The sequence below is a fragment of the Xiphophorus maculatus genome, chromosome 13 (genome assembly GCF_002775205.1).
Source record: "Xiphophorus maculatus strain JP 163 A chromosome 13, X_maculatus-5.0-male, whole genome shotgun sequence".
Classification (NCBI taxonomy): Eukaryota; Metazoa; Chordata; class Actinopteri; order Cyprinodontiformes; family Poeciliidae; genus Xiphophorus; species Xiphophorus maculatus.
In genome coordinates, this window is record NC_036455.1 from 17,403,359 (window position 1) to 17,427,274 (window position 23,916).

At 39.6% G+C, this 23,916-nt stretch overlaps 1 protein-coding gene across 7 annotated transcripts in view; it reads left to right on the forward strand.

The window, feature by feature from the left end:
- Nucleotides 1-23,916, forward strand: part of LOC102222464 (triple functional domain protein) — a 90,981-nt gene that overhangs the window by 26,556 nt on the left and 40,509 nt on the right. For 6 of the 7 annotated variants that reach the window (XM_023345164.1, XM_023345168.1, XM_023345165.1 and 3 more), the window contains exons 3-16: nucleotides 3,210-3,284; nucleotides 6,459-6,573; nucleotides 8,039-8,231; nucleotides 11,246-11,350; nucleotides 11,456-11,652; nucleotides 12,962-13,214; nucleotides 14,788-14,910; nucleotides 16,135-16,326; nucleotides 18,052-18,183; nucleotides 19,374-19,604; nucleotides 20,142-20,264; nucleotides 22,019-22,210; nucleotides 22,545-22,714; nucleotides 23,623-23,797. In XM_023345164.1, coding sequence (XP_023200932.1) covers nucleotides 3,210-3,284; nucleotides 6,459-6,573; nucleotides 8,039-8,231; nucleotides 11,246-11,350; nucleotides 11,456-11,652; nucleotides 12,962-13,214; nucleotides 14,788-14,910; nucleotides 16,135-16,326; nucleotides 18,052-18,183; nucleotides 19,374-19,604; nucleotides 20,142-20,264; nucleotides 22,019-22,210; nucleotides 22,545-22,714; nucleotides 23,623-23,797 — 2,276 coding nt within the window. Of the gene's footprint in view, nucleotides 1-3,209; nucleotides 3,285-6,458; nucleotides 6,574-6,920; nucleotides 7,097-8,038; nucleotides 8,232-11,245; nucleotides 11,351-11,455; nucleotides 11,653-12,961; nucleotides 13,215-14,787; nucleotides 14,911-16,134; nucleotides 16,327-18,051; nucleotides 18,184-19,373; nucleotides 19,605-20,141; nucleotides 20,265-22,018; nucleotides 22,211-22,544; nucleotides 22,715-23,622; nucleotides 23,798-23,916 lie in introns of those variants that run through there. The other variant, XM_023345169.1, reaches the window with a different exon arrangement.

Sequence of the window (23,916 nt, forward strand, 5' to 3'; positions counted from 1 at the left end):
ACCTTTCAGCAGTAGTTTAAGATTTGGCCACTGTACTTCATAACTGCTTAAAAAAAACAAAAAAACAACGATGTTGAGTGAGAACTGTGGATAAAACAAGAAAAGCCACGCCACCAGTTTGGTATTATTTCAGAAAACTAACCAATAATTATTCATATTTACTGAAATGCTTTCATGATGCATTTTTCAGCCATATTGTCCCTAAATTAGCAGCCCTAATTTAAATATGTATTAGCAGTTAGCTTAATTAGCATTATGACTTAAAAAAAATCTGTATTCCTACTGTATGCAGATCTAGTTTTTTAAGTGACAAAAAAAATTGCCAACATTTCTAAATCTAGCATGCTTCATGATTTAATTGAAAGTAAAAAAACAACAACACAACAAAAAAAACATAACAATTAAAACTTCCTGTTGCCTCCTGGACTCTCATTCTCTCTCTCAGTAGCAATCTGAATACCTCAGTCATCCCAAAAATAGTTTATAGAGTTTACTTCTCTCTATAAGATTTTCCACACCAAAGAGTGTTATCAGGGTGCTCCTGTAGCGCCTTAGTACCTTTGATTGAAAAAAATACTGACCAGCTGTTATTGGTAGCAGCATAGAAGACCGATACTGACACAGATTCAGCTCTCTGCGTACGTTGGGCAGATTACTGTCGCAAAACGTCCCAGAAAAAGGACGATGTTGAGAGTAACGCATCAGAGATGGTCTGGACTCTGATGTCTAAGAATAGGAAAAAGAGGCAGAATGTCACAGAGACATGTGGGCGGACACGTCCTGTCCGGCTCATCAGTCACACTAACCAGACGTATGCTCTGTCTGAAGGACAAAATCTGTGTTCCTGTCTGCTGAAGCTCGGATGGGAGATAATCACTTTAGGGAAGGCTGTGTCTGTGCGCGGCAGTTACTTAAGCAGGTTTTCACTTATTGAATATTTTCTCAACTTAAGCTCAGGATTACAGTTCACACCACAACGCCCATGAGATCATCCAGTTTGACATTTATATAGGGTGATGGTTAGCTGTGCTGGGTATCCCTGCCAGATTATTACTATTTTTTTTTTGCCATTATTTTCCATATTTGCTCCAGATATCCTTGCATGGAAATCATATCAGTTATTTTGTGTGCCAGGAGATTTTCACAAGAAAGCACCGCGGTATTACGAAGAAAGGAACTGAGTGAAGGTTCAGCCGCTATTGGGTGATTCATTACACAGTAGCGAATGAGTAAGATTAGTGGTCTGAGAAGCCGAACTGAGGTTATTCCATTTACATTCAGGCTTTTTTTTGTTAACAGTTTTCTTACTTTGATAAAAACTACTTCATTTAAAATTCTCTCCCAGGTGAGAACTTTAGAGTTTGTGTGTTGCACGTGTTAATGCCTCATTAAAGTAAATTAAAATTAATCCATGAATGGTTTTGTGTTATTGGTATACATGACAGTGTTGGGTTGTTCAATGATTCATCAGACAGTTATAGTATAGGAAATAGAATGGAATAGCATAGAAATATCAGCAGCAAAGGCAAATGGAGGCATGCAGATTCACACAACAGCAAAAATATCAATACAGAAAGAATCAGAGACTGTACAGGACTCAAGAAAAAATTTGCTCAAATGAATCAGGTCAAATATGGTGCTTGAGATTATTGTATGTTTATTGTGTTTTTGTCAGCTGCTTGAGGATTTAAAGATGCTAATAAGAAAGTCTGCATTTTCATGTTAAAATTTCAACAGCGTACAGCGATTTTAAAAGGGGCAGTGTCATGTGAAATCGACTTTTTGAGCTTTTACATCATGTTACAATGTTAGTCCCTCATCAAAAACATGCCTGAAGTGTTGCTTAGATTCTTTCATGCATGTATGAGAAATCAATCAATCTCCTATAGCAATCATTCAGCTGTGTAAAATGCCTGGGTTGACCTAGCTCCGCCTTCGAGGATGAAGCTCCTCCTCACAGCCACCACTCACCTCCTTCAGACTAGCCAGCGGCAATTAGCAAACACCTGGAAGTAGCTCATTACACGAGCTACTACTCAACGCTGGTAAACTCTCTATTAAAGGGTTAATAGAGGATGAGATGACTTCCTGAAGGCGGAGTTTCAGAAAGAGCAGGTGTTTTTGAAGAGACAAAGGCCCAATTAAATTGCAAAGTCAAATTTCTTTTCAAGTCATTTTTGATATATGCATATATAGCTTTTTAATACTTGATTGAGGTACAGAATGGCACTATGTATGTGGAAAAAATTTAATACTGCCCCTTTACAATGCGCACCGTTGAAAAATCTGCAACTTCTACTTTTTGTGTACTTTAGTTCATGACATCACAGGAGGTAAATTAGGTAAACTTCTTGCAGATTTTAACCTGGCTTGTGAATTTCATTCCAGGCCATTCTGGTCCTGTTTTATTGTTCCCAAGTTTTCCTCAATAATTTTTCTCCCGCAACCAAATAATGGTGAACAGCTTGTAAGGAGTAATTTAACTGGAAAAAAATGCAAGAAAACAACTTGGAAAAACAGAGATGAACACAAAATAACTAGTTGGTTGCCTTTTGCCGTATGTGACCAGAACACCAGAACAATGTGTTCATTGATTCTTGTTAGCTGCTTGCAGATTTAAAGATGCTAACAAATTGCGCAATGTTTTCCATTGCGCAATTCAGGTTTAGCACCAAAATAACTACACAAGTACAAAGAAATGGCCACGGTCTGTTGTTCTGCAGGTGACAAACTATATCTGAGGGTTTTTTTAAAAATTGGTTTAGCAAAAAAATAAGAAAAAAGAGTCAATTTGGAAGCTTTAAATGTACATTTAAACTCGGCCGTTTTACGTTGACGACTGTCAGCAGAGTACAGAAAGAGCTAGGAGGCCCGTCTTTCTTTCCTTCTGTTGTTTCTGGCCTCTCTTTCTCCCACTGCAGCCGTTTCTCTGGCTGTTCACTCTCAGCTTTGTCTTTTCCAAGTGTGTAAGCGAAAAAGACAATAAATCGTGACGTAACCCAGCTGCATGTGTTTTTAAGCGCAGATCTCCAGATTACAATTAGGCGGCATCTGCTTTGTCCCAAAGTAATCTGCCCTGAAGGGGTGGGAAAGAAAAAAAAAAAAAAACACGTTAGGCTCACGGAGAGAGGTAAAAGGAACAGTGATGTTTTGTTTTATTATTCTTCAGCTCTAAGCTTTTTTTCTTTCTTTCTTCTGCTCCTCTTTAGGATTTCGGAGAAATGAGGAGATGAGAGCGATGGAAGTGCTCCCCATCCTGAAAGAGAAAGTTGCTTTTCTGTCCGGTAAGATTTTCTTTTCAATTTTTTTTTTTTTTTTACATTCCACACACACACACACACACGCACACGCGCGCACACACGCCTGCACACCCCCACACACCCACGCCCACACACCTACACACACGCACATCTCCAAACCCCAGCTGTCTGTTCAGGGCATATCAAAGTGTGTTTACAGTAGGCTGCAGAGACCCATCACACACAGGTAGCTGGTATTAAGCTGTAGATGCTCTACGGTCCGTCTCTTTAAGTGCTTCAGCTCTCTCTCTCACACACATGCACACACAGTGTGGACATAATAACAAGCTGCTCACTCTGCCTGTTAAAACTCAGGAGAAGGGAGGTGAAAGGGGAGTAAGTCCAAGGCCCGAACACTTAGCCCCTGACCCATCTTCAAACACTTTGATGCATACACACACGCTACCCTCAGAACACACACTGACTGGCGTACATTGTATAACCAGTGTCAACAGGACTGCAAAACAAAGAGCTGCGGCTGCCCGTGTCTTCTCTTGGCTTCGTCTAACACACACACATCCTAGAACTCACGCAGACAGCTTGAGTCGTGCCAGAGAAAACTTGCAGCAGGCCCCCAAAAAAACGTCCAGCAGGATTCTTTGTACTGCACGCGAAAATATTATCCTTCCTGCATTTCGGTATAAAGAAATAACGCTCATGCAGATTACGTCCATGCCAATGTAGAATGTGTGTGGGGGTGGGCGTGTGTGTGTGTGCGCGGACTCCTCTTTTGGTCCCCATCGTCGGTGTGCTGCAAAGGTCACAGGTAGAAGCACAACGATGAGGACAATGACTCAGATGAAATAATACTGAGGTGGCTGGAGGGAGATACAGAACAGCGTTGCCATGGAGATGACTTGCCGTCGGCCAGCGCATCCCAGGGTAGACGCTCGCGGAGTAATTGACTTTGAAATGGACGAGAGAGATAGAGAGGGAGGTAAAGGAGAGGCTAATGGTGAAGAGGGAGAGTAGATGAACTAAGCATATTATCCTGAGTCTCCCTCCTCCTCCTCCACCTTTTTTAAATCGCCCATGCTGTCTGTCAGTTGTGTTTGTATAAAACTACACGAGCGTTTGATTTTTTTGATTTTTGATTTTTCTGAGGTTGAGCAGAGAAGCGCAAGACAACAAGACCGAACCGACCAATTTGTGGGCCGACTGCGCTCGGCCCACAAATTGGTCGTCACACACACGTCTTTGCAAGTTTCCACACGAGTGTCTGTTCATCTCCAAATGATCTGGAGCGAACTATTATTTCAACCAGACGAGCCTCAGGCTAAAAACACGACGACAAACGGCGAAAAAAATTATAATCAAAGACAAAGACTGAGGCCAGAAGATTCTTAGGCTGAAATGATCTTATTTTTTAAATGTTTTTTTTTTAATGCAAATTGTGGCTTATTTAAGTGGGCTTATGATTTAATTTCTGACGATTTATTTGTAATTTGCGGACAGCATATCTTTATGCCATATTTTTGCTTTCCAGATATTGACTATTGCAAAAAGACACATTATTTAACATCCAGTTTTTTTTGCTGTATCTAAAGTTGTACACCAATATGTGTTAAAAGACATTTGTTTCTTTTTGGAGCAGCAACTTTGTGAAATTATTGTTTGTTTTTAATGTTATCTGTATCACATGATCACAGTTAGTATTAAGGTTGACCAGGCAGTGCTGGTAAATGGGCTCAGAGAAATCTTTATCTGGTTATGTTTATTCAGCATTAGTGGAGACCCGTACAGATAGCTGCATGCACTCCATGGAAACCACATTTTTGCTATTGATTTTTCTTTGGTTTTGAATCGGAGAAGGCCCAGAGTTTGTGATTTGCAATATCTTTAACACAGTACGTAGGATCAACTACCAGCATGTCCTCGGTAATACACATAAACACTTGTATTGAAACAAGATTACAAAATCAGAAACCTCGGTTGTGTTACTAATTTGATCATTATTATAGATCATTTTTTCCCACACTGACAACATTATGAGCTAATCTAGTTCTGGGTCAGCAACCAGCTTGAAAGCAGATTTTTCAGTGATATTGTCCAATAGGCATGGGCCTAATTTCTGGTTTGAAGGGATATCAAGGTTTCAAACTGTTCAGTTTTCAAAGCTTTTTATGCTATTCCCACATTTTAAAGTTATTTTAGCTGGATGCCAGAGGAAGTGCGGCGAGAATCTCAGTTCAGAGTTAACTTTTTGAGAATTTATTTAAATTGTTGGGGTATTAACAGCATTACATGGTGTCCAAGGTAATTAATACTTTCTGAAACAGGTGTGTTGGAGCAGGGACACATTTGAAGCAGTTAGAACAATATGGACTGTGGTAAGAAAGAGCTATGGATCCTAATGAGTCATTAAAAGACATTTTTTAACTATACTCAAATACATTTTATTTAATAAAAATTTTAGCATTTAAAAATGTTTTTGTTCAGTTGGCTAAGAGCTAGCTACTAGCTCTGAAATTAGCTCGCTAACAGTGTTTAGCCAGTAGTTTCATTATAACGACAGGTAACTGTTTAGAATAGTTTTTTATCATTTGCTCTTTCACATTAAAATGCCCCCCATTAGTCATTACCAGAGGCAGTACTTTCTTGCTTACCATTTTTTAAAATTGTGTTTCTTTTGTCTGGGCGTGTTAGCCAGCTAGCCGACTAGCTAGCATTCCAGCTAGCCCAGGCATGCTAGCTGGCATGAACCTCTAGCCTGCAGTGTTTGTAAACAGGTAGGCACAGGTTTTACTGGGGAGTTTATGTAGCTTGTTTTATTCGTTTTTCAATTAATTCCACTAACTACCAGTAAATTAATTAATTTAATTAATCTCTTCTGGGTTTCTTTTATTTCACCTTAGATTAAATACACACAGAATGGGCCATATGAGATTCTCATAGCATCACAGCAAAGCAGAACTTTTCAACAAAAAACTATTACTTTTTTTTTTTTTTTAGCTAAAAAAAAGCAATACTTTGTCTAATGGCTGGTAAAATCAGATAATGAAGTTCACATTTATATTGATTTTATCTCACATTGGTTTTGAGACATTGATTTAAGGACAAATATCAAATGACAGCTGAATTAAGCTGCTATTTTCAAGGGCAAAATATGGAAAATCAGGCGTGGTTATAATACCTCAGCTTACGTTTCTGTTGCCTCAGGTGGAAGAGACCGACGTGGTGGTCCAGTATTAACATTTCCATCACGAAGTAACCACGACAGAATACGAGCAGATGACCTGAGGAGACTGATCGCCTACCTCGCCTGCATCCCCAGGTTAGATATTCAATACATCCCTATCTGTTTTCTAACTTTTTTTCCTTCTTTTTTATATTAAAAATAAACTTAAAAGATATAAACAACCAGAGAAAGTGGATGTAGCGTGTGGTGTAGAGTCAAAAACGTGACGGGGTTGAGATGAACATGTGAGCAGCGAAGCAGGAGCAGTTAGATAACTGCAGCTTCTCCGCTCCCAGAAGTCATTTTTATGGAAGCGGGGATGCTGAGACAGTGGAGGGAAAAGCCTGAGCTGAGAGCGGGGACACGAACCAGACATCTGATGACAACAAGATGGAAAGCGGTATCACCAGAGAGAGGAGGGCGGGGGGGGAGCAAAGCGGAGAAGGAATTAAAACGGACAGCGGCGGAGTGCGCATGCGTGAGGAGGTGTGTGGAAGCAAGGAAGAGAGAGAGAGAGTGTGTGTGTGTGTATATGAAAGCAAAACAAAGTGTCGCAGTAGCTGAGGCGGTGCAGCAGGGAACGGTAGTTGCTGTGGACGAGGAACTCCTCATCTCCCAGGTAAAACGTCAGTCGTCTTTACCTCCATACTCTTCCTCTTCCTTTAAATTTAATCCTCCTTTCCGCGTTCTCCTCCTGCTCTGACTGCTCAGCCAGCTGTCAGCCCTGTATGTTACTGCTTCACATGTCTTGCACATTCTGTACTTCCCTTCAAGCGTACTCTCTTTTCCATCTCATCATTGAGAAATATCTGTATTTATAGCGTGAGTTCTTTGGTGACTGAATAATTCCAATTTTGTAAAGGCAGCCTCTCCACACAGCTGTTGTCTGACACTCTGCTCCGCTGACAGAAGATGATGATTAGAGATATAAAGATACAATGACTTTTTGCAGTGAAATGCATTAATAAGAGCATTCCTGCGTTTTGAAAATTGTGCTGAATTATTGCAAGTGCATTTTAGCGACGAAAAGCAGACCTGTTGTAAATTACGTTGAGAAATATTGATAATTGTCTCTGCAAGTCAACCATTTGTTTTCAAAATCCCTCCAAATGTTTTTTTTAGATATTTGGAGCTGTTTTTCATGTCCGAGTTGCCTGCAAGGTGCAAACGTTGCAGGGCAAAGAGGTTGCTCAAATGTCCTGATGTGTGTTTATGTCTCAAAGCAGACGTTTTTGACTCATTTATCGCAGGTTCATGTGCTTTATAACATGTGGGCGGTACGTGTGGGATGTGCATTTGCCGCGTAGGCTTCTCACAGTAGAGAAAATGCGTCATTTCACTGTTTGTTCTAATTGTCCTTCGCCGTCTCCCCCCCTTTTTTCTTTTCCAATTCCATTGCCTTTCTCCCTTCCATCCTCCCTCTCTCATCCTTTCCCACACCCGCCATGTGTCTCCTCTCGCTCTCTCTGGATTATGCTCTTCAATCTCTCCACCCACCCTCCTCCCCGTTACTACACTTTAATTCCTCCGGCTAACCTCCACCGCTGTCCTCCAATCCCAGTGAGGAGGTATGTAAACATGGCTTCACAGTCATTGTTGATATGCGCGGCTCCAAGTGGGACAGCATCAAGCCTCTACTGAAGATCCTGCAGGAGTCGTTTCCGTCCTGCATCCACGTTGCCCTCATCATCAAACCGGACAACTTCTGGCAGAAGCAGAGGACCAACTTCGGCAGCTCCAAGTTTGAGTTCGAGGTGAGAGGAAAATCTTTAAAGAAACTTTTTATCAAAACAAAAGACGGATAGAAACATATGCGCGTTTAATTACGAGGACGCTGCATGGTCCTACACTGATGGAGGTGCTGTGACTCTATGAATTCATCACACATTCTGAATCCTGTTTTCTGTCAGCTGAGCAATGCTACCAACCACTGTAGCTGTTGCCCTGCGCTCAGCTGCTCTTTGTCAGAACATTTTGTTATTTTCGGCTCCTCGCTGCTTTGGATGCAGATATCATCAGCCAGGGGAAAAAAATGTCATCATATTCAACAGACTACACAAACAAGCATGCGTGATGCTGTCAGTCATGTGTTAAACTGATTTTTACTGCTCATTTAGAGACGTAGTACGAGATGGAAAATATTTGTTTGGTCGGTTTCCAGACTTTAGATTCTGAAAGGTTTTGGGATGCTAAGGCCATTTTTTACTCCACTCAGATTTCTCCTTAAGAATAAGAACATGACAAGAAATAAGAACACAACCGAAACCATTTTCTTCTAGATTTACTGCTGTGAGCGCTTATTAAGTTAAATCCTTTGATTTTATATCTGTTGCTAATCACAGCTAGCAAGACAAAAAAAAAACAAACAGAAGTTGCAGTGATTAATTGGTAGGATGTAGACCTTTACCTGAAATGTCCAAAAGTTTGCAAACATGTTCAGGTCCAGCGTGTTCAGTAAGCGTAAGCTTGAAAAGACAAAACAGGGCAGCTTCTGCTGAAAGTCTGGCTCTCTCTCACTTTCTCGCAGCCTGGACGACTGTAATACACGTGTTCAATAAATTTTTTGGGAAAATACAACTTTCTTTGAAATACCATCTTTCATATTTGAGTTTCCATTGACTTCACCTAGACCTCACCTATACAAAAACTGGGTAACTTTGGTGGGGGATTTTTGCACGGCGTCCATATTGAACAGGACTGTTTTTAGAAAGACCTCTTATGCACTGTAAGAACTACCAGGTGGATCAACTTTGATTTTTCAGACTTTGGATGCGTTGGCAGCACAAAACCATGCCAATGCGCTTGTAGTCTGAAAATTGGGTAATTTCTTGTGTACTATAGAAGTTATTCTTGATGGGACTAAACAAAAGCTTTACATCCCAGTTAATCTCCCACCCTTGCTTACTGCAATGTACAGCTGTGAAACGTAGGCTGGTAAAAGCTCAACGATTGGTTCAACTGGTGCAATTTCTTGTTGAATTCTTGTCCAGTGCATTTCTTTGTGGAAATGTTTGGCCAAAGCAATGTGAGTGAACTGAGCGATGTAGAAACGACTTCGATCACTCGCATGCTCATTTGCAAGCATGTTCAATGTAGTCTGATGACATTATATTGATTTATTTTGAATGGAGTAGTAGCCTGCGGCAGGGCTACACTGTCAAGGCCACATGATCATTGATTGTATACGCTGCTACACGCACAAAGCAATAATTAGGTCTGCTCGTTTCTTTACCTTAATATGAACGGTTTGATAAAAATGTCCATATTTATTAAGCAGCAACAGGAACAAGTTTTATTTTAATTCAGTAAAAATGATATTGTTGGTGAAATAGGCCTAACCTATTTACTAGCACCTTAATGGGGACTTTAAATTGATTCATCAAATAACAATAAGACCAGCAGCACATCATTTTGACAAGATAACAACGTTAGTCAACTCAGTAAGAATAATTTAGCTGCTTGGTTAAAAATAAAACCTTTCTATTAGGCATGAGACACAGTGAGATTTTCCTATCATGGTAACGTTAAGTAAGTGTTCCAGGGATTTACAGTATTCATGTAAAAAAGAAAAACGTTCAACAGGACCAATTTAGGTGTGCACCGATACATCCGCCCCGATTTCCTTAATTTTGAGCAATCAGCCATTGAGAAAATGATTTTATCCACCAATTTTACCTACAGAGGTCTGAAAGCTGGCCACGGTTTCCTTTTGCTCTGCCTTTTGCTCAGCAACTTTTCAAACCAAAAAAAATTGGTATCAACCAAAACCGAAATTGGTTTTGTAAAGATTTGCAATCGACCAGAAAACTACAATCGTTGCACCATGTAATTTAAACATTCCTACCTGTTGATTATTACAGTTTTAATGTTATTACTAATATTTATGTGTATATATTTTTGATGTATCCATTGAAGGCAAAAATATAGAACACATTTACTCTAAATTTGGACTTTTCCAGGTAAACTTTTCTGATTATTAGTCAACCAGAAAGCTGAACTGGTGGCAGCAGCAGTAGTAGCATCTTAGCAGATGCTAGCTATCCAGACATGTCGCTCATAGCTTAGAAAACTGTACTTTTACAGCTGCATTAGGACTGAGGGGTAGTGCTCTACTTTACTTTCCAAACCATTGCTATTTGTTTTTTTTAGCAAGTGGAAATATTTCCAAAAAAATTCATCTATCTTTATTTGTAAGAGAGAATTATGTTTCAGAAGCCTTCTTTCAGCTAGCTTAGCGTTGTGTTCCTTGTAGCAGTGTAGTAATGAGGTAAACTGACCACCTGAATGTGATGGTGTCAGTATGTTTTCTTTCTGTGTTGTTCAAGCTCCTTTGCTTCTTTACTTGAGGACAACAGTGCATCTGAGCATTGTTTGGCCTACACAAGCTATCTCTTGGTCTCCATGGTTCTCTGGCCATGTGTGCGGGGGTGTTGTGTGGAGGTGGCTCAGCAGAAACACAGAGGCAAAGAAGCCAAAGAAGGAAACGTGTACCTCTGAAATTAATTCTTTAATGTCTCCTTGCTGGGAGGATTTAGGTTTTTTTTTAAGGTTTAGAAACATGTTTCATTCAGAGGAACTCGTTTAATAACTGAGAAAGTTCAGGTATTTTTGGCTGCATATCAAAGATTCGTATTTGATTAAGAAGCTGTCATTAATTTTAACGTGAAGCTTTCATTTCTGGAAACAAAATACATTTGTTGTATTTGAGTTGAAAACGATAAGTTTCGACTTATCAAATGGCTAACCACAACCTGCATCTCTACACCAGACAGTCATGGTGTCGCTCGAGGGTTTGACGAAGGTTGTGGACCCCTCCCAACTCACAGCTGACTTTGACGGCAGCCTGGACTACAACCACGAAGAATGGATAGAGGTAGGACAGACCACAACCCTAAAAAACCCCAAAGGAACGCAATGTGCGCTATGTCTGATGGTGAATTTGTGCGATTCACTGGGTTTTGTCGTTTGGTTTGACCAGGTGCGAGTTGCGTTCGAGGAGTTCTCTGGTCACGCCACCCAGATGTTGACTCGGCTGGAAGAGATGCAGGAAACTGTGTCAAGAAAAGACTTCCCCCAAGATCTGGAGGGGGCGAGGAGGATGATAGAGGAGCATGCTGCGCTGAAGAAGAAAATCATAAAAGCTCCAATAGAGGAGCTTGACACTGAGGGCCAGAGGTAAATAGAACATAGTATTTTTATTTTTTTTTTTTAGATATTTTTCAAGTAACTACATTTTAATCAAAGTGAAGCAGAAGGTATAAACCTAAATGTACAAATCTGACGTGCAACAGCGTTTGCAAAATCACTTGAACACTAGACCTCTCTTAGATAAGAGCCATGAGTTGTCTTATGTTTTTTTTTCCTTTCTAAAATACTGCACTTGAAAGAATTAGCTGCAAAACAGTCTGTGAAATTTCACAAGTTGAAAATAGATACTTGTAGACTAGGATACTGTTTTTGCAGTGCATTCCTGTGAGTGTTCAAAGAGTGTGCAGAATACTTTATTAAATTATCCTTGGACAGAGGCTGGTAAAAGAATGATCTTCTTTGTTCTTTGGTCAAAAAAATGAGCATGGTTTAAATTGAGAAATGTGCTAAAGTCATTCATAAACAAAGTATTTTTAAGGGTGTTATTACATCAGCCCTGTTTAACCTTTTTTAGTTGAACTTTAGTTTGTTTGCCTGGAAAGTATGATTCGTTAGGGGAAGTGTGAAAGCGTAATCAAACTCTGATGCAGACCAAAAGTTGAACTCTGGTCTGGCTAAAAGCCTAGGTCTATGTTGGATTGAAGCAAACTGTAGTGCGGTTCGAATGCATTTGTGAACGCTAATGGAACCAGAGACCACTCCAAAAGCAGGAAGTGCTGTAGCGCATGGCATTCTGGGTAAATACAAGCAAAAGAAATGCGTTAGTCTAGCACAAAGACAGAAGATAAATCCTTCACCTGCTAAAATCTGACGCCACTCCATTTTTATTTACATTTTGTGAAGGAGGAAGTTGCGCGCAGAGTTTTGTTCCAAGGTTTTTGTGTCGTTTCTTTTAGTGATCCTTGGTGCAGCCCCCGTCAGGAGGGGGGTGAACAGGTTTGTTTGACACAGTGCAGTGTGAAAGCCAACTGCAGCAGCTGAAAATGTAACAAATGTTGCAACTTTGGTCCCCAATCAAAGTGAGTCTACTGAACTATGAGGTATTAAACACCCAAATTCTTTATGGCTAGAAAAACGTTTGGTTTTTTTTTAGGGATACTTTTAGCTAATCTGTTAAAGTTCTTTATTTAGGAAATGCAGATGAGCAGCCAAAAATATCCTGTCCAAATATGAAGCTAACAACATGACGCTTATGTCTACACTGAGAATATTAAACTTCACGTAGCGCCTTAAGTGTGATTCAAATGCAACCTACTTCTGAATAAATTGCTAAATTATACTTTAAGAGCAAAAAGTAAGAGAAAAAGTTTTTTATCTTTGTTTAATCTGTGTCCAGGTTGCTTCAGCGGATTCAGAGCAGCGAGGCTTTCTCCAACCGCAACGGCAGCACCGGCGGCAGCAGCAGTAGCAGCAGCGGTGGCAGCGGCGGCGTCTGTAATGCCGACACCCAGGGCCTGGTCCCGCGCATCACCCAGCTGCTGGACAAGCTGCACTCCACCCGACAACACCTCCACCAGGCCTGGCATGTCCGGAAGCTGCAGCTGGATCAGTGCTTCCAGCTCCGTCTGTTCGAGCAGGACGCAGAGAAGGTCGGGGTTGTGCAGAAGTGACCTATAACAAGAGCTGGTGATCAGTGTGGGACAGGCAGCTGTCAATAATCAGCTAAAACTTAATTACAGCATCGATTAACGCCGTTTGTGATGCTCACACGTACTCGTGTCTGTCTTTTTACGTTCCTGTAAGGGGGGAACCGAACGGCTTCATCCGATTACAATGCATTACGACAGATAATAGCTAAGGCAGGCTAATACAGGTAAAGACCCGCCTCTCCTGGCTCCAACCCAGACGGCTCCGGCGATGACAGCCGCGGCAAAAAATAGAGACGGGGAGAGAAATTCAAAGCTCCATGTTTGAGTGATTGGAATAAAATAGCAGGCTGCAGCAGCAAGGAGGACTGCAGTATCGGATACACTGCAGCAGCAGGAGCTTGTTGCTAGGACACCATAGGCCACAAGTTTGGTTTTTTTTGTTTTTTTTTTTCAGGAGAGCACGAGAGGATGCCGCTAATAGAAAGCATTCGATTTCTGTGTATTCTGACAGCGCTGTGCTCAGTCTCACTCGGGTTCACCAGCATGCAATGTGTCTCGCTTTGTTTTCCGACGTCCTGCTGCAATAAGCTGTAGATGTTACTGGGGAGTAGGGCTGGGCGATAAATCAATTTTATTGATTTTATCCATTAATCGAAGTTTTGGTTTTTGATGATTACAATTTTGGGAAATTGGGATTTTTTTTCACCCATGCACTCCTCGTGTTTCTTAGTGATGTCAACACGCCCAAAGTCACCATCATGTTGTTTTGACAAACGTTTCTATTTATTTGGACTTTGACTTCAGCTCAAATCTACCAAATATTAGCGCCGGGCTATGATTGTTTTTCTTTTTTAAATTAAGTAGCTAACTCACAAATACAGTCATAATCATGCAAGAATAAATTAGTTTGATGATAAAGTCAAAATAATACAATAATGCAGAATTAATGTTACCAGAATGTAGTTATATTGTTAGGAAAATAAAGTAAAAATTTTATGAGAACACTTACCTGAAAATATGGTATCGGTTTTACATATAAGGAAATATTTCTCCATCTTTTGACATTATTAAATTATCAGTAGCAGAACTTTAAAACAGTTGAGAAAAAGACCCCATGAACTGAGGTGGTCACGTCAGATCTCCATAACTTTATTGAAGCTTTTTTTCTCACTAAACCAACTTTTTCTTGTAATTTTAAGACGTTTTTTCTAGCATTATGACTATGCTATCGTAATTAAGCAAAGATTCTCGTAGTCTGGCGCTAATGTTGCGTCGTTCAACTTCCAGAAGGGATAACCGAAGTAAAAGCTACTTTTTGAAAATACTATTCTGTCATTTAAAATGTAAGTTTTAGAAAAAAAGTTTAAGAAAATTTATTCAAATCGGATCTGATATAATTATTATTATTTTTGATTAAAAATTTGATCTTTTTACCTGTATCGCCCAACCCAATTGAGGACCCTGTCCACCTGCTGGGAGATGCTCCTTTGAATATACAGTAGTTAACTTTTGTTTTTTTTTCTCTCCTGTGTCTGTTTCTGTGTGTGTCTGTTTTGACATCTTCCTGCCTCAGATGTTTGACTGGATCATGCACAACAAAGGTTTGTTCCTGGCAGGCTACACAGAGATTGGCAACAACCACCCCCACGCTGTGGAGCTGCAAACCCAGCACAATCACTTCGCAATGAACTGCATGGTAAGACACACACGCACACACACACTCGTACACTACCACAAATGTTCTGCAGGAGCTAATGCTTTTCCGCCCACTAGGACTCAAGTCCATGCCCCTTTACCAACAGCATAATCATATTGTTATTGCACTAAGTATCAACCTCTAGTTCTGGGTTCGGGTGTTTGTTTAGAGCAGCCTGCTCATTTCCCACATAATCGCAGCAACACAACTAGGTATTAAGTAATCCTATTCTCTATTCACGATCGACCTTACATAACTATTATGAAACAGTTGAAGAGAGGAAATCGTCCTTCGGCTAAGGATTCTGGAGATTCTTCAGATTAATCTTTCATTGCTTTAGATTTGTCTTTTTTATTGTGCATTTCTCTTTTTCCACACTAAAAAAACTCACCACTACAACAATTGATTCCAAAGAAATTCCCAAAGAAAACGACACGGTAGCTGCTTTTCCATAACAAATGTGCCTAACACTCCGTTGGTATTCCATTAACGTAGAAAAAACTCACAAGAAAAACTTTTTTTTTTACATACCACAACATGTACAAACAAGCATGGTAATTCACAATTGTGCAAATATGTAGACATAGTTAGAAATGAGAACATCAAAGACAAAACTGATTTAAATTAAAACCGTTTTTCAGTTATACTGTTATCACATCTCTAAAAATGTATTTAGGAAGTATAATTTTCAGTTTGATCTCAGTTTTTACGTTATTTCAAAAATATTTTGTTTTTGTTGCATTCATAGGTTTATTGTTCCTGTTTCCTTTTTTAAAAACTGAGCAATTATTATGATCAACAATGAAACAATTCAAAATTAATATTTTGAAGTGTGACTCTATAGCTTTTATGTCAGAAAATAAAAAATAACAATCCTCTTCCTGTCATCTTTGTGGTTTTTGCCAGTAGTAACAGCCGGTTGTTGATCATGTGATGTGAAAAAAGTGTTTCCATTGCAGTTTTACAAAATGCACTAATTTCAATGTGGCGGAAAAACCACCTCATCCTAGCACAAAAACTTTTTAGCAAAAAATTAATAAAAAAAAAAACGTATTTTTTATTTCCGTGTTTCCATTCCATTAAGCACATTTATTCTCGTTCTTCCAATGTGCGCAATTCCATGGTAAACGGAAACACAGCTATTAACAAAGTTTTTTTCAGTTTGAACATTTTTTCTTTTACTTTAAACGTTTTGCCTTTCTTCTCTTCCTCCGCTCTCCACAGAACGTGTACGTTAACATCAACCGCATCGTGTCGGTGGGCAGCCGGCTGCTGGAGTCCGGTCACTACGCCTCCCAGCAGATCAAGCAGATCTCAGGTCAGCTGGAGCAGGAGTGGAAAGCGTTCGCCGCAGCGCTCGATGAACGCAGCACGCTATTAGAAATGTCAGCCAGCTTCCATAAGAAGTGCGACCAGGTGAGTCTGTCTGACCTGTTCTCGCTTCAGATTTTGTCTGCTTGTGTATGTATTTATTTGTTTTGGTTTTTCGTTTCATTTATTTTTTCATTAAATGAATATAAACTTCCATTAGCAAACCCTTTTTTCAGTGGTTTTCTGTTAGCGAACTGGCTGCTGCTGCTCAGCGTACAGAACACGACCTCAGTATTGATCTGTTCATGTAACCGAAGCCAATGAGCATGCTGTTTATTCTCCGGTTACAGACTGTGACAAATAGGGTCTGACCGGTGCTGTAAAAGCTTTGCATTAGGAACCATCTGCCTGCTGAACTCACACTCATAAATCTGCTGCTACTTTCAGAAACCCTCCTTTCAAAAGGATTTTAGATGTGAAAGCCGTTGCAAATGTTTTCATTTTTTATTCATTTTTCCATCTTGGTAACATTATCCAACTCGCGCTGATGTGCTGTTTTGTGGCACCCAGCTGATGTTTTTACTTATTTAATGTGCGCATTTGAACAGAAGACGACTTTACTTACCCCCAATTCTGCAAAGCAAAATCTATTTTTAATCGCTTTTATTAAAAATAAGGAAAATAAAGTCAAGGTAGCTGCGCTTATTTGTCTTTGCTGCTTAGTTGGTCCAGCCTGGAGTGAAATCTTCTCTAAAATGCATGAACATTTTAGAGAAAATGTTCATTTTCTCTGATTACAATTATTTTAGTAATCAATTATTCTGATGATTAATTTGATTTAAAAAATGGCACATTCTGCAGATTTTTCATTTAACCACTTAAACCTTGTTTTATACTATACCAGAAGTACATCATAAGATGCCAATAAATAAATACATTTTTTCAATAAGAAAATAAACATTTTATTGCCTAAAATGCAATAACAGCATTCCTTTATTGTACCTTTGATCATTTTTAGTTCTGGATGCACTCGTAGCGAAATAAATACTTCTAGCATGAGAAAAGCTTCGCCTTCTCTGTTGGACTTAATACAGTGTAAAGCTGATGTGTTGATTATCTTGGATTAATCAATTAATAGTTTGATTGCAAAAGATGCTTAGTAGGAATTTTTCTTTTAAACAAAATTTCATTTTGAATGGGAAATCTATGCCTCTTGAGGAGTTTTGGGTAGAATATATTTACAGACTATTTTTTTTTTCGTAAATACAAAATGCATATTTTTTGTACAGTTTTGCTGTAATTACTGCTCTGAGTGAGATTTTTTTTTCACAAGTCTGTATGCTCTAGTTAGCGATTAATCGACTACTAAATTAGTTGACGATTATTTCAATAACCGATTCATCAAGATTATTCCGAACAATCGTTTCACTCCCACCTTCAAACCGCAGCTCTCTTAATCTGTATGTTTTGGTGCTAAAGCAATACTACAGTGTTCTGTCTTATTTTTATCCACAAGAAAATCACATCAATTGAAAACTTTACCCGATGCAGGCCAGTTCAACTTCTATATATGTGGAAATGTATTGAAATTCCCCAAAGTTTAGCTTTCTTTCATTAAAAACCTCTGTTTATGATGTCAGTCTTTATAAATGTGTCCATGCAGGAAGCCACCTTAGACTAATAACTCTCTTAAAACTTTCAACTTCTACGTGTTTCAGCTTAGTAACAATAGAAACAAGCCGCGTCTTCTGTACTTCCAGTCTTCCTAAAGTGCAGCTCCTGTTAGCATGTCTGCCTGACTCGGTGTGTGTCTGCGTGTTCTCGCTTCAGTACATGAGTAATGTGGACTCGTGGTGCAAGGCATGCGGCGAGGTGGACTTGCCCTCCGAGCTGCAGGACCTGGAAGATGCAATTCACCACCACCAAGGCCTGTATGAGCACATCACAGCTGCCTACTCTGAGGTAAAACACTCTGCAGAAATGTGCCTGAAGGTACACTGTTCAGTCAGCTGGCACTACATAGTATCCCCCTTGAAGTTTGCCTCAGTCGTACTCTGAAACAAATTCTGGTATTTAGTTCTGTGTAAATGTGATGCTCCGTTTGGAAAAAGTGCTAGTGGCTATTTCTGCCAGGTTTCATTTTTAAACATGTTCTCTTATGTTGGAGCTTGGCTCGTGCAAGGCAGAAAAAGTCACAATGATTTGTCGATGGATGTCGGTCCGCAGTTTTTGTTTACCTTCAAACATTGTAGCAGCCTGTTTACCAAAGACGGCTGTGAGTACGGGACTGTGTTTGACTTTTAATTGAGACCGATTTGAAGAAACACAGCTGTTAAATGTGGAAATGTTCTCCATTAGAAAGAGAACGAAACCTATATCTAAACATAGTACTCCATTCCGAACATCCAGAAGTTTTTTTTTCCAGTCTCCTTTTTTTCTTGGTTAATTCTGTTTTTAGGATGAAACACAAGAACCTGAACTGAACTCTGTTCTATAACGTAATTCTGTTTGGTGATTCTTGGGAGAATTATTTTTTCTGTTTTTGGAAAGTTCCTCCAGACATTTGTTGTGATTTGGCGCTATATAAATAAACTTTCAGCTCAATTGAACATTTATAAAGTATTCAATTGAGCCCAGTCTGGCTCTTGTTATAAATGTAGAGCTCAGTTTGATATACCAAGTGGAAGAAAAATAGGTTTGGTTTTTTTTTTATCCTCTAAAACATAGATGGCTCAAAACAAATTACTAATTAAAATGTTAATTTGTATTCAACAAAATCTGGTGCGACAAATTGTCTAACTAGAAAAGATTTAATTTTCATCCATCCTCATATCAAAGTATAGTATTGGCAGCATTATGCTGTGGGGATGCTTTTGCTTATCAGGGAGAGTTGATCATTATAATGAAGCCAATTTAGTGGATCTGGGGAAAGTTAAAGGGATGTGAATTGTTGGACTGTTTACATAATGATGCCCTAAATAAAACATGTGAAGTATTTACTTCTTGCAGAAATACTTTATAGGGTGAACCTTAAGATAAATAAATAATTATTAAAATATGTAATAAATATGCCCAACAAAATGATTTTGTTCGGGTTGTGGATTTTTAGCGGCCTTCTCCTCATGAGTAAAAATGTGCGAACATTTATTCAGGTGAGTCAGGACGGGAAAGCCCTGCTAGACAAGCTGCAGCGACCTTTGACCCCGGGCAGCGCCGACTCACTAACGGCTTCAGCCAACTACTCCAAGGCCGTGCACCACGTCCTGGACATCATCCACGAGGTGCTGCACCACCAGAGGCAGCTGGAAAACATCTGGCAGCACCGCAAAGTGCGCCTGCACCAGCGCCTGCAGCTGTGCGTCTTTCAGCAGGACGTCCAACAGGTACGACACACCGATGCACGCAGGATGATGCATTCGGAGCATCATCATCCTTCTTCTTCTTCTTCTTCTTCTTCTTTTTTTTTTAATACACATCGCAAAAGGATTATATGGCAATTTAGTGAGTGGAAGACTAAATTTGGAATCTGCAGCTGCAGTCGGGAGCATGCCTTCATCACGGAGTCCAAATATGATAATACAGTTCCTGCCTGACAAAAAAAGAGAAAAGAAACAAACCAACCCCGTGGCTGCTTCCGAGTGTGTTGACATGGCAACTGTTGCTGCGGTAACCGAACTGGGTCATATGTCCGTGCAGATGGTGTTCCTCCATTCACATCGTGACTGAATGCAGGACGGAGAGCCTTTGGTAGCAGGCTCCGAGTTTTTCTGTTTTTTTTTTTTTAAGGAACACGACTTTACTTAGCATCTTAACAGTTCCAACACTCAGCAGCTCCGCTTTCACAGCGCGCCCCCTGGTGGTCGCCCCTTGTTCAGTCGCTCCCGGCTCCTGGGTGAATCTGGTGTGTTTTTTCCTCACAGGTTTTGGACTGGATAGAAAACCACGGCGAGGCCTTCCTCAGCAAACACACGGGGGTGGGAAAGTCCCTCCACCGAGCCCGAGCGCTGCAGAAACGCCACGAGGACTTCGAGGAAGTGGCTCAGGTCTGTGTCTGGATTATAACTAACACAGAGAAGCATTGCAACCCTAACTGTTCACCTTAAACATCTAAATGTCTGCAAGCCAGGAATATTACTCAACTATTATTATTGCTTTTATTTTAGAAATAAATTGAAACCTGTTTACATATAAAGCAGGCTTCTGTGAGTTTTTCTACATTTGGTTGACATGAAATTAAATATAAATCCCTACATATAATGTGAATAAATAACTTTAATGAACTCAAATTTGAAGTTTTATTAGGGATTACAGTACATAAAAGTTTTTTTTCAGTATTTTTCTCCAGTTTTATGCTCCCAGAGTAGACCGCCATAATGGTAAAGTTATAAATGCTAAAATCTACAAAATCTAAGAATTGAGTTAAATTGAACTGCTGACATAAGCACAACATGTTACATTTTCTAAAAACATTTTTCTCCTTTTTCCATTGCTTGGAAAACAATCTGTGTTGTTTGAACATTAAGAAATCAGGCTGCATTTAGCGTTTAGATTTTAAAATTAGATTTTATAAAGAATCAAAGATTTTCCAGGTACGATAGAAATGGATAGCTTTTAGATTTGAATAAAATAATAAATTTTTCATAAATACAGAACATTGTTTTCCAATAAATGAAAAAAAAAAAAAAATACATTTTACAGAAAAAAAGAAATCCGGGCAAAATCCAGATTTAAAGTTTTAATTTTTGCCAAATATGATGTGTAAAACTATGATGACAGTTGTTCACTTACACCAGGGGTGCAAAACTAATAAAAAAATGTCAGGAAATGAGAATAACAATTTTTAATGGAGAAAATTAAACATTTGGACAAAGTAACATAAAAATGCAGGAATTCTAGAAACACTTTCAAAATTAATTCAAAAGATGCATATTAAACATACACTTAGTGTTATTTAGTATAAATCTTAAATAGAACTAACAATAAAATAAAAAGATAAATATTGAAAGTTAAGAAGCCCAATGGAACACACCAAAAATACATTTATACAAATGTCATGAACAGATGAAATTTTATATATTTTACATATTCTTTAACTTAACATTAAGTTAAATAAGATGCTACTATTGAAGCTAACTTGTATGTCAGACTAAATACATACACATTTGTTATTCCTTTAAAGTAATTTGCTTAAAACTACTAAGATATAATGTAAAGTTACGAAAATTCTAATATAAACAAATTGCATCAATTTACAATATTTAACTATAAGACTGCAGATGAGACCTTAAATTTAAACTTGAACACGAGTTTAGAGTTTTAAACCACATGATAAAAACTTTCTACCATATTACTTTGAGAAACATTTTAACTGATGATTTCCTTTATTTAAAAAAAAAAGCAAACTGTATTAAACCTAGAGATAAAAAGCTACATAGCATGACATCTGACAGTTAAAATGCCTCAAAACACTTGAAGGAAGTAACTTAATTATTAATCTAATTACTAATTTTATTAAAACAAAAATATAAAGAGTTTAATTACTTTCTTTAGATGTAAAATCTCAATGAGTTTAATTTAAAAAATAATCTGTAAAATCAGCCTCTTGATACTCTGCCTCCTGTTTCTGTTTGTTGTCTCAACATCTCTTCCTCTTCATCATCATCATCATCATCTGCATATCCTGTTTTTCACTTTGCTCCTCAGCGCCTCCGTCTCTTTCATAACAGACGTTTTGCTCGTTTCACGCTGCCCCCTTGTTAAAACCCACCTCTCTGTCTTTGTCCCTGTCTCTCCATAGAACACTTACACCAATGCGGATAAGCTCCTGGAGGCGGCCGAGCAGCTGGCCCAGACGGGAGAGTGCGACCCGGAGGAGATCTACCAGGCCGCCCACCAGCTCGAAGACAGAATCCAAGACTTTGTCCGCCGCGTGGAGCAGCGCAAAGTCTTGCTGGACATGTCTGTCGCCTTCCACACACACGTCAAAGAGGTGGGCAGGGGACGGTGACACAGCGCTGAAGTGGATGGTGGGCTGTGTGCGTGTACCGATGAGATGAGAGCTCTCTGAGGGAGGCAAAAAAAATTTCCTGTTGAAACGAAGTGTGGAGTACATTACATGTTCAGTCCAATTAGTCAGAGAAATATAAATAAATATTTTAGTGTAGGTATGTCTGCAGGGTCGGTTTTGTGTATAGATATCCAGCTTTACGTTTATAAATACTACAATTTACTGTGTGGTTACATGGATATTAAAAACCAAACATAGGATTGTTTGTAATGAGAAAAAAGCTGCTGCCTAAGCTGATGTCTGTGTCCGTCTCCAGCTGTGGACGTGGCTGGAGGAACTGCAGAAGGAGCTGCTGGACGACGTCTACGCCGAGTCCGTGGAGGCCGTCCAGGACCTGATTAAGCGCTTCGGCCAGCAGCAGCAGACCACGCTGCAGGTCACCGTCAACGTCATCAAGGAGGGAGAGGACCTCATCCAGCAGCTCAGGTGCAGACAGACGGGCCTAATGCTTGAGATTTTTCCTCATGTTAGACATTAGTCCTTTAATCTTGAAAATATTCTTCTGTTCAGGTGATAAAAGGCTGACTTTATAACTGTCTTTATGTGTCTCTGAATGTTCAGGTCTGAGTCTAAAACTGTCCTCGGCTGCAAAGTTTAGACACTGTTTACCCAACAGTCGCCTTTGATGCTTGTGTTCTTCATCGTAGCTCTAATTCAGGCAGAAGTGGATTTGTAATTTGAAATAAACGTGTCAACACTCAACAAAGCTAAATATATGCTAAGAGAAATCTCCCTAGAAGACGTTAATGAAGTGCATTAAGCCCAAAAACGGCAAGCGGCGATGATGAGAGGCGGTGTGAGAGAGGTGGTTGCGGCTGTCCAGCTTTATTTTTATGCAGAGGATGTTCCAGTGCCTCTCCTCACTCCCTCTTTTCTCTTTGTGCTCGGCACCCTCTCCCTGGTGACTTGGCTCTGCAGCGGGTTCTTACATAAGACCACTTTTATAAACGTGTGTCTAATTGTGCGCCGCTCTCTCTCTTTCTCTCTCCGAGAGGCAACTGTAGCTTCACACACTTTCTGCGTGTAGGACTGAGCTGTTGGAGTGCACAACATGTTCTCCACCAACACCACCTCATCATAATTAGCCTTTTTGTGAAACCACTTGTGGATTTATATTTCAAGTAAACAGCCGATTAGCAAATTAGAGATAGCTTTAGACTTTTTTTTTAAAAAGCTTCTTTTCCATTCTAGCGCTGCCGCAGCATTTTATACCAGCACAGCACTTTCCAGAGCAGCTCGCCCTGACTGGCATGATGCCCCGCAGGATCTTTTATAGCTCCTCAGAGCTGCACTCTGCAGATTATGGCTTAATTGCGAGTGTTTTTTTCTTCCAGGGACTCTGCCATCTCCAGCAACAAGACGCCCCACAATAGCTCCATCAACCACATCGAGAGCGTCCTCCAGCAGCTGGACGAGGCCCAGGCTCAGATGGAGGAGCTCTTCCAGGAGAGGAAGATCAAGCTGGATCTCTTCCTCCAGCTTCGCATCTTCGAGAGAGACGCCATTGATGTAAGGGAGAAATTGTGAAACTGTGTGCTGTAAATAATAATATACATTTTTTAAAAGTTGGAGATTGATTTTATGACGTCACAAGGGCGCATTGTAGTGTTTGGAGTTAGCAGTTAAAA